The following is a 20326-nucleotide window of genomic DNA, read 5'->3' on the forward strand; positions in this document are numbered from 1 at the left end:
TACATCAAGTAGCGAAGGCGGTTCATGGGGATTTCACGGTATCTAGTGCCGAGAAATTAGACGTAACTCACGTGGACAACAGTAATTTGGACAATATTTGACAAGGAGTTCTGAGATGAGGCTGGTGTGCAAAATAACCAGACATATCATAGAGAGAGAGAGAGAGAGAGAGAGAGAGAGAGAGAGAGAGAGAGAACACGTTGCCAGTGAAATATTTAATTGACATATTAAAAATCCCAGACAAAATCAGAAAGACTCAGGGAATCATATCAGGATTCAAGTCATGGTTAGATATTTCCCCAAGTTAGGAAGAAAATTTACTCCATTTGTCATTCCCAAGAGACATTACACAGTAGAAAGCATCCAAAATACCAGAACTTGCCAATATAATTTCAGCTTCTTAGTTTCAAAAATATGGTCCATGGAACTAGTTTTTTGACCATAGTAAGTTTAAAAGGATGATCTTTCAATATGTATATAGATATTACTGAACAATAGAATTTGTTTATTGAATCTGAGAATACAACTGACAAACATTTGTAACATGAAGGTAGATGTATCACAGAGAGCAGAAGTTATGTTGATTCTGGTGCAAATTTGAAAGAATTACATCTTGTTACAATGTTGTTGATACTTTTTCATCTTTGGAGCACAGAAAAGGAAGTCTGCATACATTTTAAATTCTTGCGACTGTTCGCCTAGAAAAGAAAGAGAAGAAAACAGAACAATATTTAATTTTCTTGAACATTATATCCAAATGGATATTGAACAGCTAGTTCACATGTTATTAATGCTAGACGGAGATATAATCATTAACGCTGCATCATCATTATCTTGGAAGTTGATTATGTGTTCAAAATGTAGAGTCTAAGAAAGTGAAAACTGATTGCTTCAAACCCAGAAGTAAATAAATCCACTTGCCTGTGATTTCAGTTTAAATCCATTAATATGTTCCATACAACATTTTTAAGATTCAAAGTTAAAGTGTGAAATGCAGACAGACATAAGACGCAACTGCACAGTACATATCTAGACCTAGCCCGGGTTACGTACATCGGGATCTTTTTTTAGAGGGTTAAACAATATCTTTAATACAACTTCAAATGTCTAATTCATCTTTTAAAAGAATCTATCAAACAATGGTAAAGAATGTGTGAATGAAAAGTGGATATGTAACAAATACAAAACCGCATAATTTTTTTTCCAAGTAGTGGGAAAAAATAATTTGGCACGGCACAGGAAAATATTCCTATCCCGTATCAAATTCGTTCTTTCCGCCCACTTTCTTTCTTGTAGGTTTTGAACAGCACCGAGGAACTGAAAGAAGCTGCAAACTTTACAGAAATTCGAACGTTCCAAACGCCGTTGACAACGTCCAAAACTCCCCTCACCGATCTTTCACGAGCATCCTCTTGGAATTTACCAAATTCTAGTAAGAATCTAATAGTTTTATAATTTTTTCTCTTCTTTCATCCTTTTGTCTCTCCTTTTGTAGTCTTTCACGTTGCAAGATTATATGAAAATAGTAGCTCTCTCTCATTTGGGAACAAAGTAGTTTTTGTATCTGAGTACAATAAACCCACCGGTTACTGTAAATATTTCTTTTTAAACTGCTTTTTTCTATAACCATTTTGGTGGTATTTCTAGCTAGTCGTTTGTCATTAGATCCGTAGCTATACAAAAAATTTCAAACATCACACACAGTTTCTTTCCAGTTTAGACTAGTGATTTTTCTGTAAAAGATCTGTCCTCGGCGATATTGATAGCTTTAGGGTAGTGATCTGTTTTGTAACAGAGCTGGCCTCGGTGTTCTTGCTAAGGTTTCACTAACCACTGTATTGTTATTTCTGGTACTTCAACTTCAAATATCATGTGGTATAACTTTTCCAGACCTTTCTGTATTTTTGGACTGTCTATAGATTAGGTAAGGTTTCTCCTTTTATGGGTCCCACTGTGCCGACTCCTATGATCAAACATGGTGTTAAAATCACATGGTATCTTAGTCTTTCGATCGTGCTACTTCTAGTGCATCATTGCTTAGGAAGCTGACACTGTACAGGTAGGGGTTGCTATTTAGGAGCCCCTAATTTCGAATTTAACAAACTTCTTTTCCCAGAAGAAAACTGTCTACGTATAGTCATCAGACCACGTGACATGGGTCAGTTTCACTGCCAAGAAAATATAAAAGAGTTTAAAACTGGGCACCCCTGAAGCAATACCTTCTCGATTTTTAGCATGTTAACTGGCACGGTTGGCCACATCAGCTTTGTGTTTGATAACTGCAGATTGTTTAAACTAAATCCTATGCTTATCAGATATCGTGTGGGGACTTGTTCCAGCTAAAGGTACGCCTTTCTTTTCTTTAATGAACGTTTCACTTGACTCATTGCTTAAGCATGATCAAACAAAGTGGGGTCGGCTTTAATGATAATAAAATTAGCACTGAAATAAATATAAACCGAAACAAATCAATTTTATAACAACGCTTTTTAATATTTTTAAACCGGCCACATTACTATCACAATATCATTGCCTTTATATGGAATTGATGCTTATTTTGAACGTAAGGTGCGTTAACAGCTGCTAGACCAAGGGAGCGTATAATCCAATTGAAAATTCTACACAACGTCAGTTAGATTTGTTCCCCTCTCTTGATGATAGACTTTTGAATTTTACTTTCAGGACATTTTATACCGAGATCGTGGACAAACATGATGTCCATTTCTCAACATATTGCTTTCCTGAAGGCACACTGCTATTCGTACCGATACATATGCTAATAGGGTGTGAAATGCATGACAGTTTTAAGGCCCGTGACGTTAAGGTCTGTCTATTCCTCGGTTTCCCCTTAAAAACTGTAATAACTTCGAAAGAATTAAAGTAATGCATGACTTATTGTCTGTTTACAGCGACTCTTGCCGGTTTCTCAGCTGTATGTTGGTTGTACGGTAAATATCTGTACCCCCATATCAACAGACCCATCGGTCTAATCGAATCAGCCTGGGGAGGGACTCCGATTGAAGCCTGGTCATCGCCAGAAGCTCTGGCAAACTGTACATTCGGAAGCCAGAGAATTGCAAGGTATGGTCTGGAATATTTTCTGGGAAAATATAAGAATGATTGATTCTTATAAGAATTTTTTTATAAATATAATTTGTAATTTTTGTCTTCTCCTATCAGATAAACATGAAGTTGATAAACATGGAACGCTCTGGTTAATTGTCAATAAAGTTACGGTAAAGCTTTCTTCCATAGGAAATAGTTTCTTTTTGCAACTAATCTGTGTCAGCATTGACGAGTTATCTATGACAGCGTGTCTTCTTAAATTCATTTGACCAGCGGAAGAATCACAGCACCACTAATCTGTTAACATTGCCAAGATATACATTGCAATGCATGTCATTATATTCATTTTACCGGCTTGACCAGTCACAAATTAACACCAATAAAACAGGCAGCGAAAATATCTTCCAGAGGCCCCAGAGAGAACAGTGTGCTGTGGAATGCCATGATTAATCCATTTTTACCGATGACGATATATGGAGCTCTTTGGTACCAAGGTAAGACAGGACACGCTATGAAAATGAAGCTGGTTATCTGATGCACTATGGTCATCAGGGTTCATATTTGACTTTATTCTGGTGTCTGATTGCAATTGTTCAATCATCGACTTTGTAATAAGTGCCTGATCGTACATATCTCATTTATCGTTTAAAGCAATTACCTCAAATAAAATGCGTGTCATTGAAAGGAAAACAGACAACCCTAACTCTTTACGAAGGTCACTGAGTACTTTAAGCCCAAATTGGATCCACAACAATGGGTCACATACATTATCATTTCGTGTAAATGTTCTGTTTGCTGTGAAATAATCTGTCGGAAAAATAATGACACCCAATCCAGCAGGCATATATATATGTCACGCATATTTTAACATGGGTTTTAAATGTTAGTATAAAGCAATTTGATATACCAATATTATTGGTATATTCAATTGTGATCTGCCCATGGAGCATTAATACGCATATATAAATAATCTTACAAACGTGTGCTGTCTATTCTAAGCCAATAGATTTATGATGAATTTCCAAGTATTAATCATTAGTAACGTATAAGAAATAACGGTAAAAAGTAATAATAATTCCCATTTTCTAAATTCATTGAACATGGTACACAATTTCATCGCAATCCTTTCTGCTTTCCCCACCCCCACCCCCCGCTTCTCTCATGCATAAGGGACAAAATACACAGACTCTGGGGAGTGACTGAGAAAAAGAGTTTGGACTCGATGAAAACTGTGCAAATAAACTTGTACAAAGTAACCTATAAGAATATGGTTCTTCGTAAATATATATGAAAATGAGGAAGGGTCGCCTCTCTCTCTCTCTCTCTCTCTCTCTGGACCATCGTAGCAAGATATGAGGGGCATCCATAAAAAGAGGAGTGTAGAGGGTTTTCGTGTGTGTCATACGACGATGTCTATGGACCTACGAATTAAGATAAAAGTTAAGTCTAACTTACGAGAGAGAGGGAGAGAGAGAGAGGGGGGATTTTATGGTAGGTAGTTAAGTAAAGTAAAACAGAATAACGACTTAGATCTACAGTAAATATATTAAAATGTTTTAATGACCTCTTGCTGGCTTGTCATTCGCTTAATTTTTATTCCACACTCATTTTTATGCACACGTACGTGAATGGCTGAACGTTCAGTGTTCAAGAAACTAAACTTGTGGTGCTCTGCTTTCTTCATTAAAACCATCTTGCATGTGTAAACCGTGTGTTTTATATTAATTTAGCAAATGTGAACAAAAATAGCAACTTAACAAAATAAACCAATCAACTTATCAATAATTTGCAAAGGTGAATAGCCATAAAAGGTACAAAACTATATTTTAGAGCGGACACACTCGGTAGGGATGTAAGGAGTTCAATCACTCGGTCAATATACACTTGCCTGTAGTCAATCTTAACTTTGTTCACATCTGTGTAATTGTAAGTGATATAAATAAAATATATGTATAGTATGTACGCTGTATCTTTGATATACCATTGGTTGTAAAAAATTTACATTAAAAGGAATCGCTGCAATCTTCGTTTTCTTTTAAGGAAAGAATTATACATCTCGTGGTATATATATATATATATATATATATATATATATATATATATATATATATATATATATATATCTGTGTGTGTGGATGTGTGTGTTGAACGTAACACGCAGTGTCGTGCACTATGTATGTGACCAAAATAATTATTGTGCCACGTCGGACATTTATGATAGTCTGCTAATCTACGAGTGAATGCAAAAGCATTAAAGAAAGCTCTCTCTCTCTCTTTCTCTCTTAAATGATCTTACGTGGATACTAGTTTGTTTATTATCGTAGTGTTTCTTCATTTAATTTTGTTTCATAGTATCACGCAGGCTCCGGGAGTTGCAGTCATGTTCTATTTGGTATATATTTGAATGTTCAATTAAAAATAATAGCTCCTATATACCTTGATGTCTGTCGAAGAATTGCAGAATGGTTGTCTAACTATAGAGATTTTTAACGCGTGGTAAAGCGATTGTATCTGATGCACATCAATGCTTTTATTTACCACTAAATTTCCCGAGCTAGGCGCTTATTCGAGACAGTATGCGGGCTGGTACATGCTAACAGGGCAATCGGTGCCTTATCTCGCGGAACAGGGAGTACTATAGAGATTGTCATTCCCGTGACACTAAACTATTGTCTGTTATTTCAGTTCGTATCGCAGCTGATAAGCCAATTGTTTTTGTTGGAAGCTCCACATATTTTAGGCTTGCTGATAACTTCTCTTCAGCTGTTAAACATAAAATAAGTCTTTCGCAATTCATATTGCACCACGAAAATGTGTATTAATTAATAGGCCGTGTCCAGCCTTAATAAACGTTGAAACACTCCTTCAAAAATAAGCGCATGAAACGGAATTTTTCAAATTTCAACAAAAGAATAGTGGCTGATCAATTGTTTAGTCGAATGTTATTTTCTTTCTCATTAGTTTTTGACCAATAACAACAGAGGGGGCAAATAGTGTAACCAAACATCGACTACAATGTACAAAATAAGTACACTGTAGAAACCGCAGTGGATGAGCTGTTGTAATTTGTTCAGCTTTTGCCATTAAGCTCGAGGAAATATTTTCTGATACAAAACTATAGTGGTCATTAAATGGACAATGATCTCCTCAAACAAGTTTATTGTTTGCTTCAGCAATTTGCAAACAGAAAGACAAAATCATAAAACACACAAATTTTCACTTTTGTAATAGTGACCTCTTCGCTTTTTTAAGTGTCATTATATGCATTGAAGTATTGTTTCAGAATGTCTCTTGCTATTCTTTCAATATTGTTTACAATATCTGTTGCTATTGTTATTTCGCTTCTTTTGATTTAATGATTCACAAAACAGCTTCTTGCCTTTTCAACAAATGCTTTGATTTGTAGACTTATTTTCATAATGTGATACGCAGATAAAACTAGTCCATCTTCGAAAATACCAACAACCTCAACTGAGTTTAATAAGACTACTTACAGAAAATCTTATTGTTTTGTCGAAGGAAGTTTGATTAATTATTACGAAATATGTTTTCAGCTGTGTTCCAGATGTACCGGATGTGTATTCAGCAGATTCCATTATAGCTTTTTAACAACTGTTAATACATATTTAACTATTTCACTCATTTACATACTATGTATCTACTGTTGAATATTGAAAGTCCAGCTGAAAGCGACAATATATATATATATATATATATATATATATATATATATATATATATATATATATATATATATATATATATATATATATATAACACAATCCATATAAAGTAAACAAACATTGCTATTAATATAGACATGAGAATTTCGTCTTCATGAGCAAATGTTTTCTCATCACACTTCCTACACGCGATTTAGATTTGCATTTACAATATGACTTTCCAGCAACAGATATATCTGCCATATCATGCTTGTTTGTATCCACCATTTATGTAAAAAGAATATTGTTACTATTCATTAGTATGGTAAATAACTGTTACGTTCAATTAGTTACTTTTAGTGAGCTTCGATTTGACCTAAATTTACTATTTAGCTATTAATGGTTACGTAATTATGAGATTGTTACTTTCAGTAACTTAATTTACAAGACAGTTTTTTCAATCAGCACTTGTTTTAGTTAGCAATTTAAATATTTACCTTGCATCAATTTAATAAAAAAAATTCCGAGAGCAACATTAGACAGTTTGTTTATTAATATAGTAAGTTGAAACGAATTATTCATGTTGCTAGAAAGAGCAAGATGTTAACATTGTGGAGAATATAGAACAAATTAGCGAAAGTCTCGAACAAACAAAAACAAAATCAACATGAATGAAAATAAAATAAAGTATTTGGATCAATGACTATGTCAAACATTGAGTTGTTTCTGGTGCAGGTTAAAAAAAAATGAACTTGAAACGTACCCAAAGCAACTATTTATTCCAACAGTTATACCCTGCGATACATTACAAAGTTTAAAAGGGGGCCCCGATTGGCCGAGTGGTCTAAAGCGCTCACCGTTACGGATCACTGCCATCTCACCTCTGTCTGCGTCGGTTCGAGTCTCGGATTCGGCTAATGTGGTTATGTGAGAAAGCTTGCCAGTAGCTTCTCGTGGGTCGGTGGTTCTTTCCGGGATTTTTCCGGGTTCTTCCTCCACCATTAATACTGGCCGCCATGAATAGCCTATCGTGTGCTGAAAAATGGCGTTAAACCCTACAACAACAACAACAACAACAAAGTTTAAAATCTAAGCAACAACTGTTACACACCCAAAATTTTACAACAGTGATATTCGTGTTTAATGTACGTGAGTTCCTAACCTTTCTCCTCACTAACAATAACATTTGATCTCCTGCAAATACAGAAAACGTTTTATACTTCATGTCTGCATTTGTTACAGAAAGAATTTAATTCTTTAACAGTTTTGATTATCTCGTATGCTTAAGTTACACCGCCAGTACTCTTGCATTTTTATACAAATTATTGTACTCGATATGTTTCGTTTTGTATAATCTATTTGATAAAGACGGATTTACTTGACTACATAACATGCTAACAATACAAGCGACCTGCACAACAGATTTGCATAAGCAAACACTTCATCGAAGTCATAGGACGAACCCTGTGCAAAGCACGACGGGTTATCCACGGCTCGTTTTACAGAATTAATCGTATATTGAATGATCATGACTAAGCCAACATTCAGTGCTTTTCATTTCATGCCAAGTTTCCTCCAAATGTTTGCCACTGATGTCTCATCCATTTCTATTTCTAAATTAATTATGCAATGTCTCCTCTAGCATGCAGAGAGAGAGAGAGAGAGGGAGGAGTTTACGCTTTTTTCTCCCAACATGGTATTTAGAATCGTCTCACTACATTTAATAGTAGACAAAAATGGTCTGTTAGTATAGACATGTAAACGCAGCTTAATCGTATATTGTGTTATTGAAAATGAAAAGTTTCGGTGCTGTTGCTGAGTACGTCCTGCTCTAATACACACTATTGCGTTATCCACAGGTGAAGCCAATGCCGGGCGTGCCTACAAATATGCCTGTCAGTTTGAATCGATGATATATGACTGGCGCCAGAAATTCAACAAAGCGTCAAATGGAGAGACAAATAAATATTTTCCATTTGGCTTTGTTCAGGTGAAATGTCAAGTTGAATATCTATCTATCTAACTATCTATCTATCTATATATATATATATATATATATATATATATATATATATATATATATATATATATATATATATACCTATCTGTCTGTCTGTCTGTGTCTGTCTATATATCTATCTACTGAGAAGAAAACAAATAAACTGGGGAGCACTACGTCGAGACTAGACTTTCTCGCTCTCAAAACAACAATCACAAAGCAACGTAATTAGCATCAATTATACGTCTTGTACTTTTAGAACTTAAAGAAGATAAATTTTATACATGTGTAATCAAAAATGAGACATGTATGTCTTATAAGTAGTCTCGGTACCTCTGGGTCCAATGATGTCGCAACTGCAAGTAACTATACGAGACAGAAGTAGTTACGTAGCTCTTCAGAATATTGAATGTTGGCTGTTTGAAGAAAACCGCAGACAGGTCATAATGGCTGTACTACTTTACTTTCATTCTTTAACTGGAACTTTATGTTTTGGATAAACTATAAGTACTACCTAATTGTAGTTCTAGAAATACTATTACTACTACTACTACTACTACTAATAATAATAATAATAAGAAGAAGAAGAAGAAGAAGAAGATGACGAAGAAGAAGAAGAAAAATAAAGGATGTTCTGTGTTTTGAGTCTGCAACTGAGGAACAAGGATAATGTATACATACAGTTAAATTTATTTTAGGTAGCTGCTGTACATTAAACTATAAATAATATTAAACCAGAAGTTTATCTGACAAGAGAAAGTCCCATAGTTAAAGTCAACATATCATGTCAACAACTCCACTTACTTTGTTAAAGCTGGCAGGTAACCGTAACGACTCTACATATATAGGCGGGTTCCCTGACCTGAGGTGGGCACAGACGAACCACTACGGATACGTTCCCAACGTAAGGATGGAAAACGTCTTTATGGCTGTTGCTATGGACCTTCCAGATTTTTCCTCGCCATACGGCACGTGAGTACTGACATTAGTTTCAATGCACTGTTTAAAGTATATGTCGGAAGTTCTAATACAGGATTTTGTTACTTCCTAATTTCAACAAATTCTGGCTTCTGTCATGTGATCTTGGATTTATACTGCTAATACTCGTTAAATGACTTGTCTAGAATTAATATATATATATATATATATATATATATATATATATATATATATATATATATATAAAAGTTTTGGGACATTTTTACCTTACTTTCCGGGCTGAATGAGGATACAGTTTTCAATGTTAACGACCCCATTCAGCATTTTACATCTATTTTAACCGACATTGCAGAAGAATTTATCTCCAAGTCCTCAACAAACTGTAAAAGAACCCTAAAACCTTAGCTCACTAAGGAATGTAAGGAAGCCATACGACAACGCCGAGAAGCCTTGAAAAAATTTAACAAACATCCGACGCCCGAGAATTTAAGTAAATATCGTATTTTCCGAGCCAAAGCTCGCCGCACAATCAAAGAAAGTAAACGAGCATCATGGAAGAAATATGTTTCCTCTTTAAACTCTCGTTCCTCAACTAAGAAAGTTTGGGACACGATCCGCAAAATAAACGGAAAGAGAAAACACAATTCTTTCCGACATCTGAAACTGAACAATAACAATTTTAGCTCAAAACGTGACATAGCAAATGTTCTTGCTGATACATTCTCTAAAAATTCCTCATCATCTAATTATTCCGAAGCCTTCCAAAAATTGAAAACTCAGAAAGAAAAGTCACGTTTAAAATTCACATCCAACCAACTGTTTTCACTATCAGAACTTATGGAGGCTGTATACAAGGCCCATGATACTTCCGCTGGGCCTGAAAAAATACATTACCGGTTTTTAAAACATCTTCCAGAATCATCTTTAACATCTCTTTTGAAACTCTTCAATGATTTATGGATTACTGGTAATCTACCTAAGATATGGAAAGAAGCAACAGTAATACCAGTTCCCAAACTAGGTAAAGATAGCGAAGATCCTACCGACTATCGACCTATTGCACTCACAAGCTGCATGTGCAAACCAATGGAACGAATGATCAATTCTCGGCTTGTATGGTACCTGGAAACTAACAATTTAATATCTCCTTTCCAAAGTGGCTTTCGTTATGGACGGAGCACCAACGATCATCTGGTTAGATTAGAAACATTCATTCGCGATGCATTTGTCAAGAAAGAACATTTAGTAGCGGTTTTCTTTAATTTAGAAAAGGCCTATGACACAACATGGAAGTACGGGATACTAAAAGACCCGCACGATCTAGGTCTAAAAGGCCGTCTGCCCTCTTTCATATCCAACTTCCTCTCAGACAGAGAATTCAAGGTACGAGTGGGCTCTACTCTCTCAGATCTGCACGAGCAAGAGATGGGTGTGCCCCAGGGCAGTATTTTATCTGTGACACTTTTCAATATCAAAATTAATAACATCACCAAGTGTTTGACTCCTGGTGTGGATTGCTCACTATATTTTGATGATTTTCTCATATGTTATAGGTCAAAGCACATGCATACAATTGAAAGACAACTACAGCAAAATATCAACAAGATTCAAATTTGGGCTAGTACGAACGGTTTCAAATTCTCGAAATCAAAAGCGGTATGCATGCATTTCTGTCAATTACGACGACACCACGATGAACCTAAACTCACGCTGGACGGAACACCTATTCCAGTTGTTGAGGAAACAAAATTTTTGGGCATTATCTTTGACAGAAAACTGACTTTCATTCCACACCTAAAAAACTTGAAAGCCAAATGCTTAAAAGCACTTGACCTACTTAAAGTAGTAGCGCACACTGACTGGGGTGCTGATAGAAAAGTCATACTCAATTTATATAGAACGTTTATTCTCTCCAAACTAGACTATGGTTGCGTTGTGTATGGTTCAGCCCGAAAGTCATATCTTAAAATGCTTCATCATCAAGGAATAAGACTGGCTCTGGGAGCATTTAAAACATCCCCGTGTGAAAGCCTTCTAGCTGAAGCGAACGAACCACCGTTACCACATCGTAGAGAAATGCTTTCCCCACAGTATGCTCTCAAATTAAAATCAAACCCTCTGAATCCTGCTTTTTCGGCTGTTTTTCGACCCAAATACAAAACTTTATACGAAAATAAACCAAACGCTATACCTTCCTTTGGCATCAGAATATTATCCAGCCTTGACACTACAAATATAGATCTTTCTAAAATTCAGAAAACGTCTATCTCCAAAACACCACCCTGGCTAATTAAACAACCAAAAGTACGTGTTACCCTACACGATGGAAAAAAATCCGAAACAAACCCTTCTGTCTTCCACAACTCTTACCATGAACTCCTCACCGAATTTAAAAACTACACACAAATTTACACTGATGGATCAAAGGATGAGGAAAAGGCTGCTGCAGCCTTTGTTTGTGGAAATCTCACAACGCAAGTTTGCTTACCCAATGGAACATCAATTTTTACAGCCGAAATCAGAGCAATAGACCTTGCTCTGCAAAATATAGAAAAGAAACATATTTTAAACAGTATCATCTTCTCCGACTCGCTATCAGTAAGCCAGTCACTACACAATAGAAAACTGGAGAACCCATTATTGAAAAACATACTCGTCAAAAATACCGAGCTGAGTGTCTCCCACAATATAATATACTGTTGGTTACCTAGCCATATTGGTATTAAAGGTAACGAAAAAGCAGATCGCGCTGCTAAAATGGCCCTTATGCAAGAACCATCTGATTTTAAAACACCGTATACTGATTTTAAACCTTGTATCAGAAAGTTCTTTCGTCAGAAGTGGCAGGCATCATGGAATGATGCCGTGAATAACAAACTTCATGCAATCAAACCAACTCTAGGAGAATGGGCTCCTTCCTACAGAACCGTGCGTAGGGAGGAGGTAGTCATTGCAAGAATCCGAATTGGTCATACTTATATCACCCATTCCTACATACTTAAAGGTGAAGACCCACCAGAGTGCATTTCTTGCAATGAACCATTCACTGTTAAGCACTTTATGATAAAGTGTTTTGACCTGCAACCTACGCGCGATCGTTATTACATAGTGCATGACATGAAAGAACTTTTTAATACTATAAACATCACTCGTATTATAGAGTTCCTGAAAGCAATAAATATTTACTCTAAACTCTAACCTTTATGCTGTCACCCTGTGCAGTTTTATGCAATATATATACCGTCCCTTTTTTATACCTTTTCATCATTTTTCATTAACATACAACATTTACATCTTCCGTTGATCGGGAAGCTTTATTTTTCACCGTTACCATCTTACCGTTTTAATTTCAACTATTTGTGTTTTAATATCGCTGGTCGATATGAGACTTATCATAATATTTAAAAGATTAAACATATAACATTTTGTTTGGCGCTAAATAGCCTTACAGTGCTGATGCGCCGTTGAAAATAAAATCAATCAATCAAACCTTACTTTCCTGATTCTTTCTTGATTTTGTTCGTTTCGTCAGTATTTATTTATCTCCTAAACAAACCCATTGAGGTCCAACTTTGCTGTAATCCTTGCCAAGCAAGATAGTGAACTACGCATTTCAAATATAGCTGAAGGAAAGCCCAACATACGATTGTAGAGTTACATATTCTGGTGATTTCTCATTCGTTTCGGTAGAGACACTGCAAACGCATTTTGTTTTCAAAGCACAGATGTTGATCACGTACTATGTTTCAAGGATTCATCCTCGGGACAAGGAAGACGTGGCAAGCAGACTACTGATGGCAGCAAGGTCGGTGGCGTACGGAGAAAAGGGTATAAATATCCAGGGCCCAATACCCGCTGCTTTCATTTCCCAAGGAAAATCTATGGCAATTTATTTTCAGGACAACACTAACCCGCTCGATGTAAGGAGCAACACTGGATTTGAGGTAAATTTATTTCAAACTGGCAAAGGTGATAATCTAGTAATTGTCGCCATTTCAAAACCAAATAATATATATATATATATATATATATATATATATATATATATATATATATATATATATATATATATCCTTACGTCTGGGAATATATGCGTGTGTTGGTACCGGTGTGGGTGTGAACTCATTCATTATTATATTTAAAACATTTTGAAAATCTAATTACTGTAAACTTGACATAGATTATTGCCGATCAGACCCCGTGATAACTCTTCAACAGCTGGATATCATAAAAACATTATCGAAATATTAACTGGAACCCTCTGGAGAGTGGGAGTATTTTTCAAGCTACTCTTCCCTACGCTTTCACCTGACCATTACTTAAACCCTACGTGAAGCCCTGATCTAGTGTCTGGGATAATCATTGCCGTTTTACTGATTAATGGAGTGCAGTTTTAAGCTTTAAACTGACACAGATGGTTGATCCATAGCGAATTATGGCAATGATCTGCGGACAACTTCCACGTCAAAGTTGATTAGAGTAATGAATTGGGGACAAATCATCCGCATCTTAGTTAATTAGGTTAATAAATCGGAGACAAAGCATCCGCAAAATATTGGATCAGGGTAATGAACTCGGGACAAATCATCCACATCATAGTTGATCGGGTTAATGAACTCAGAAAAAATCACCCACATCGTAGCTGATTAGGTAATGAACTGGGGTCAAATCATCCTCATCGTAGTTGATTAGGTAATGAACTGGGGAAAAATCATCCACATCGTAGTTGATTAGTTAATGAAATGAGGAGAGAGCCATCGTATCATTGCTGATTAGGAAAATAGACAATGTATCTGCTTTGCTTTTTACCAGGAATTATTACTGGGAACAGGGCATATACTTCAAGGACTATCGGATAATTAAACTGGGGACAAATCATCAGTATCATAGATGATTAGTGTAAAGCATTTTGACTGGGCATCCACATCAAGCTGATTAGGGTAATGCAGCAAGGACTGGGTATCAACATGAAGCTGTTTGGAGTCAAGCACTAAGGACTGGGAATTCACGTCAAGCTGATTAGGGTAATGCACTAAGGACTGGGCATTTATGTCAAGCTGATTAGGGTAATTTACTTAGGACTGGGCATACGCATCAAGCGTATTGGGGTAAAGCATTAAGGACTGGGCATACGCATCAAGCCTATTGGGGTATAGCATTAAGGACTGGCATTTGCATCAAACTGATTAGGGTAATACAATAAGGACTGGATGACGACATCAAGCTGATTAAGGTAATGCACTAGGGACTGGGCATCCACGTCAAGCTGATTAAGGTAATGCACTAGGGATTGGGCATCCACGTCAAGCTGATTAAGGTAATGCACTAGGGACTGGGCATCCACATCAAGCTGATTAGGGTAATTAGGTTTATATATTGTAAAATTAACTGTAATGAGGGGTTGAACTGTTGAGAGCAAAATGGAATGTGTATAAACTAAGAAAACAAGGAAATAAAATTATACTAAGATCACTAAGTATGCGTGGAATCGTTAAATATTTCGCCAATATTAGCTGGTCTCTGTAATATATGTATAAAAATCCTATAACGGCAAGTGACAAATAAAATACTGTAAATTAGAAAGAAGAAAAAAAAAAACAAAGTGCACTCGTAAATCGTTGTTACCTATGACTGTTATTTGACATTTCGATAGTATTCATGAATTGACCAAACTGTTTTTCTGTATGTGACTGAAGTAGCTCACTGCTTGCAACATAGCTAGATTTATTGTACAATGATTCGGTAAGGAAACCTTTTGAAGGATAAATATTTATACTAAGATACAACATTTTTCACAATAAAGACGTTTTTGTTTGGTAATGCGCATGCAAAACAGAGAAAGATTTTCTTTAAAACAAATACAGTGCAAGCAAAACGGACGATTTCGTTTGGTAGGTATGTTACATGCTTTAGAAGAATTCTGCAAGTCAAAAGATGATATTGTCTTCATCAAATCCATTTAAGCAACGGAGCGCAGTTAGCTTATAGTATCAAATTTCAGATTTTTAATTAATGCTTTTTAATTATTCTTCAATAATTCTTGATTAAGTTATATTCATTCCGATATTTGTTCTTCTGTTGAAACTATCTCAGTGTTTGGTAGTTTTAATGTGATACACACACATTCACATATAATAATAATAATAATAATAAGAAGAAGAAGAAGAAGAAGAAGAAGAAGAAAAAGAAGAAGAAGAAGAAGAAGAAACATATTTGTTGATGTTTTTACTATTATTATTATTATTATTATTTATATGTAACCTCGAAGCTAATGTGTACCGTTCTTTCGCCCCTCCCACCTTCCACCTGCTCTCGGAGGTATGTAAATGGACCTAAAATGACAGTCATCGGATTTGTTAAATTAAGGTTTCGGTGTTCTGAAAGTACAATTTTATTCAGGCATGCTGAAGTTCATTATAGTCTTTCTTCTGTAAATCTAGATCTGCTGTTCGCATTCATTAGACCCTACTTTCGAATGCCCTCTAACTACAGGATGGATCGCTGTAAACATAACCTCCCATCAATCTGTGTCTCTCAACCTTGACGTCACTTCCTGCACCGGGCATGACCTACACATCAGAGGAGTTCGCTATGCCTGGCGCGAGAGTCCATGTCAGTTTAAAGAATGTGCAATATACGGTCTGAGCAACGACTTGCCGGCACCACCTTTCAAGGAACGATTATAACATGCTTTATGAATAAAAAAAAACAGGGAGGTGAATGAAAAGCATTTATTTACCACATACTTTGTATTAAACTTATTAAAATCTGCTTAAAAAACCTACTTAGTTATCAGTGTTTGTTATTTGTTTTACCTATACTTTTTTCTTCTAGTAATTTAAGAGACTACACATGGCATTTTGGTTAGTGTGTATGGGGTATTGGATGGTATAAGTGATGTGCTGGATAGTATGTTTTTGCAAATTCACCTCCTTCTTTTACGCAACACTCATTTTTTCTGATAGCTGGTGTTTGATTGCAGGCACTACATAGTGCGTTTTTGGATCGTGCATATGGATGTTGGAAGGTATAGGTATATTGGGATAGTGTATGTGTGCGATTTCATCTTCTTTTACACACTACTCCTGTGTTATGATAGTCGGTGTCTGATTATGAACAATATAAACGAGAATTTTGGGTGTTCATGGGTGTTGGGTGGTATAGATAATGTTCTGGGTAGTATGTTTATAAGATTTGATCTCTTTATTCATTCTAACCTTTTATTTTGATAGTAAGTATATATTTTTATACACTAATTAAGTCATTTTTGCTAGTGTATATGGTGTGTTAGCTGTCATATGTATGTTGGGATAGTATATTTCATCTTTTTGTACACAATACCCATATCTTCGTATAGTTCGTGTGGGATTTTTAGCGCTCCACAAATGAATGTTTAATAGTGTACATAGGATGTTGGATGGCATACGTGGTATGTTGGATAGTATGTTTGTGCGATTTATTCTCCTTCTTTAAACCCTACCCTTTTATACGGATAGTAAGGGCGTGTATTGGATGGTGTATAGCTGAAACATTGTTGCTGGATAGTATATGTGATGTATTGGATTGCAATCAGAAAGTAGGAGCTGGATCGTATTTGAAATGCTGGTGTTTGATTTTATACATCCTTTTTGTCTCCACTTTATTTAATATTTTTTACGTTTGAGTTTAGGGATTTTTTGTACAACTTTTAGTATTGTCCATTTAATAAATCGGATATTTATTTTTATAAATTCGGAACGTTTGTGCTACTTTCAGTCTTGACCAAATTTACAAGAAAGAAATAATTCCCAATAATTTTCATTCTCCATTAAAGTTCTAGAGATTCTCGTAATTTTAGTACTATGGTTGGGCTAAGGCAATTAAAACTAATGTTGCAGGATATTGTTTTAGTTTCTGTTTAATTCTGGGAAAATTAAATAAGTTTAGCCTTACATTTTACTGTTATTGTGAGTTAGTTTCCTTGATTAAATATATTTATAATATCATTAGAATTAGGCAAATTTACCAATACCGCCAAAATAATTTGAGGTCTATGCGATGCTTCATAAATCAACTATTGCACACGTTGTTCTAGATAGTATGTATGCCGCCTGAGGTCAGCCACTTCTAACAATGTTATTAAGTAACCCTCATTGAGGTACAACAGTCTGTACTCATGCATGAAAGATAGAGGTACAACAGTTCTTACTCATCCATGTAACATATATGTAAAAGCGTCTGTACTCATCATTTGAGAAAATATTATTAATGAAAGGATCTTCATTTGTTACATCTGAAGTATGTTTATCGTAAACGGCTATATCATTCTACAAGTAGCTGGGAAACTAATACTTATGCTATCGTGATATGAAAATCAAACGTCCTGTCTTATAGCAAGCTCCGTTGTTTTCAAGAAATAAAATTGCAATGTCTATTTCTTTACAATTGAAGCAAGATAGGGTTAGCATGCTCTAGATTAATGATAATATCTGTGTGGGATTGGTGAAACATGATAGTTGTGTTCGCTGATATGAACTCGAGCAAACGAGAGATAGCCTGGATTGTGAACTCATCATAAATTAATACACGACACAACACACAAAGCTATGGCGGCGAACATGACCATGAAATCGCTAGTTGTGGCAGCATGTCTTTTCTTCCTTGTAACAGGTAAGTGGCCTCCAACAAATTCAGAACCTGGTACAATTTACTGAGTATTATATATAAGGGATATAAGCAAAAGAAACTAATTAGATGACTACAGCATAATGGTTAGAATACTGACACCATATATAACCTTGAAGAGAACTAGACATTCCTTATAAGCTCATACTCATCAAGAAACTAAAGGCTTCGATGTTGATACGTTTCTTTTCGTTCCATTCATCCTGATAAATAAATAGCCTTGTCCAGTTTTGGCAGAATACAGGTGCCTGCATATTCTCATAATTCTCAGAGGTTGTACAGTAAGAGTATCGTACGAAGCGTCTATTTGCCTTTCCTACAATGATGCTATTTTGAAACTACAGGGTACGTTAACTCCACGACCGAAAAGACAGATTATTGTAGTTATGCAAAACTCACATCGTTGGCAAATATATCAAGGAAACCTAAGATCCACTGGTCACCCGTTTAAAAAAATAACCGGTAGTTGGTTTTCAGGCAGTCGTAATATATAAACATAGTTCATCTCGTAGCAAAATCTACTTTTCTTGGGCAGCAAAAACTCGCAATTTGTCTAACATTGCAGTTAGGGCAGAAAGGTATTATTTCAAATTGTAAATACTTGCCATGGTTTAGACTGTTTTACTCTGTGGCTGATACATATATGTGATTGGTTAAACATCATGTTTCCGTTATTTAAGTTTTCGTCCAAACGCTTATCGAAAGAAGAGCCAATGAATGAATTGACCAAAGATATGTTTTGTGGAAAAGAAATTAGTAAAGGTCTCGTAGACTACCTTAGGTTGGAGTGGGGTGCTCCCAGTATTATCTTTAATTATTACAGAAGACCCACCCTGGCTCGTTTTTGTTAGAAATTGAAGTAGTGATAGAGATGCAAATCTCCGAGCCTCCAGTCAACGATGCCGACAGTTAAATTACTGAATACACAAAATGTGGAATTGAAATAAACAACAAATGTAATGCCATTCAATAACAGATAGTCCTTCCTCAAATGAAATTCAATATTCAAAACTCTAAAACTCGTCTTTCACCCGACCAGGTGACAGTCTATTTCATCATCTGACTTAGTGTGCTGGATTTTCCTCCTGTCCTGTATTTCTACTCATCTGTAGTATTTCTTGACTGGTACCCAGATCTCCTTCAGTCCAACAATCACGTCCTTCAACCTTCCACTTCAGTTCTCTCCTTTTCTTGTTTCCCAGAGACTCGGGACCAACTGTACCAGGGTATTTCCCTTCTCTGTCTCCTACAGCTCCCCCGGGCCCTAAAAGCTTCCTGTCCGAACATACACAAGGACATTAGTATATTCCTCTAGCTATTGAGTCTCACACTAAACAACAATCTATCATCAGATAAGCCATTATCTTCTTTGGTCACGAATTCGTGAACATCGAAATACCCATACTTTCTGGTATGGTATAAACGATATCAGCTGCTTATCATGCATATATCAATATATTTCATCACATCGGTATATATAGATTCTCAATCTTATTATACAGAAGAATATCATATCATCAGACGCATTTCTGTACATTACACTTCTACAAAGTATACACAAATAGTCAAAAAAAAAGCCATTTTAACTAATGTTGCACACTGCAACCATTATACGAAGTTATAATTCAACATTTGCAAATCTAGAATATCACATGAATAAATGCACGAGGTTACTAGAATTAACCAAATAGCGAATTACAGTATTAATTCTTTACATAAACATTTCTCATATCTCAGAATATGCATGTAGATCAAACACTACAAATGGATCAAACCCTACAAATGGTAATTATACATACTAACGATTCTAGTAATGAAGTATACATACTGCACATAATTAAGGTACAAGTATCTTGCCTTATTAGATTACGACAATCGAGCAAATGAGTAACTGACCTGTCCGAAGCTCCTTTGTAATTCCCAGAATAACAATGTTTCCCGCCAATTTCGAATGACGTCGGAGTAGCTTATAACTTCCTTATGTAATTCCCGCAAG

The 20326-nt window shown here is 35.7% G+C and overlaps 1 protein-coding gene across 1 annotated transcript in view; it reads left to right on the forward strand.

Annotated features, from left to right (window-relative positions):
- LOC149792238 (uncharacterized) overlaps positions 1–20326 on the forward strand; it is a 40357-nt gene that overhangs the window by 2503 nt on the left and 17528 nt on the right. The window contains exons 3-9 of the mRNA XM_089969546.1: positions 1297–1432; positions 2910–3081; positions 3475–3560; positions 8588–8718; positions 9542–9699; positions 13418–13610; positions 16107–16350. Of these exons, the coding sequence (XP_089825672.1) occupies positions 1297–1432; positions 2910–3081; positions 3475–3560; positions 8588–8718; positions 9542–9699; positions 13418–13610; positions 16107–16350 (1120 nt within the window). The remainder of the gene's footprint in view (positions 1–1296; positions 1433–2909; positions 3082–3474; positions 3561–8587; positions 8719–9541; positions 9700–13417; positions 13611–16106; positions 16351–20326) is intronic.

The sequence above is a fragment of the Sinohyriopsis cumingii genome, chromosome 9 (assembly GCF_028554795.1).
Source record: "Sinohyriopsis cumingii isolate HCF-2022 chromosome 9, ASM2855479v2, whole genome shotgun sequence".
Classification (NCBI taxonomy): Eukaryota; Metazoa; Mollusca; class Bivalvia; order Unionida; family Unionidae; genus Sinohyriopsis; species Sinohyriopsis cumingii.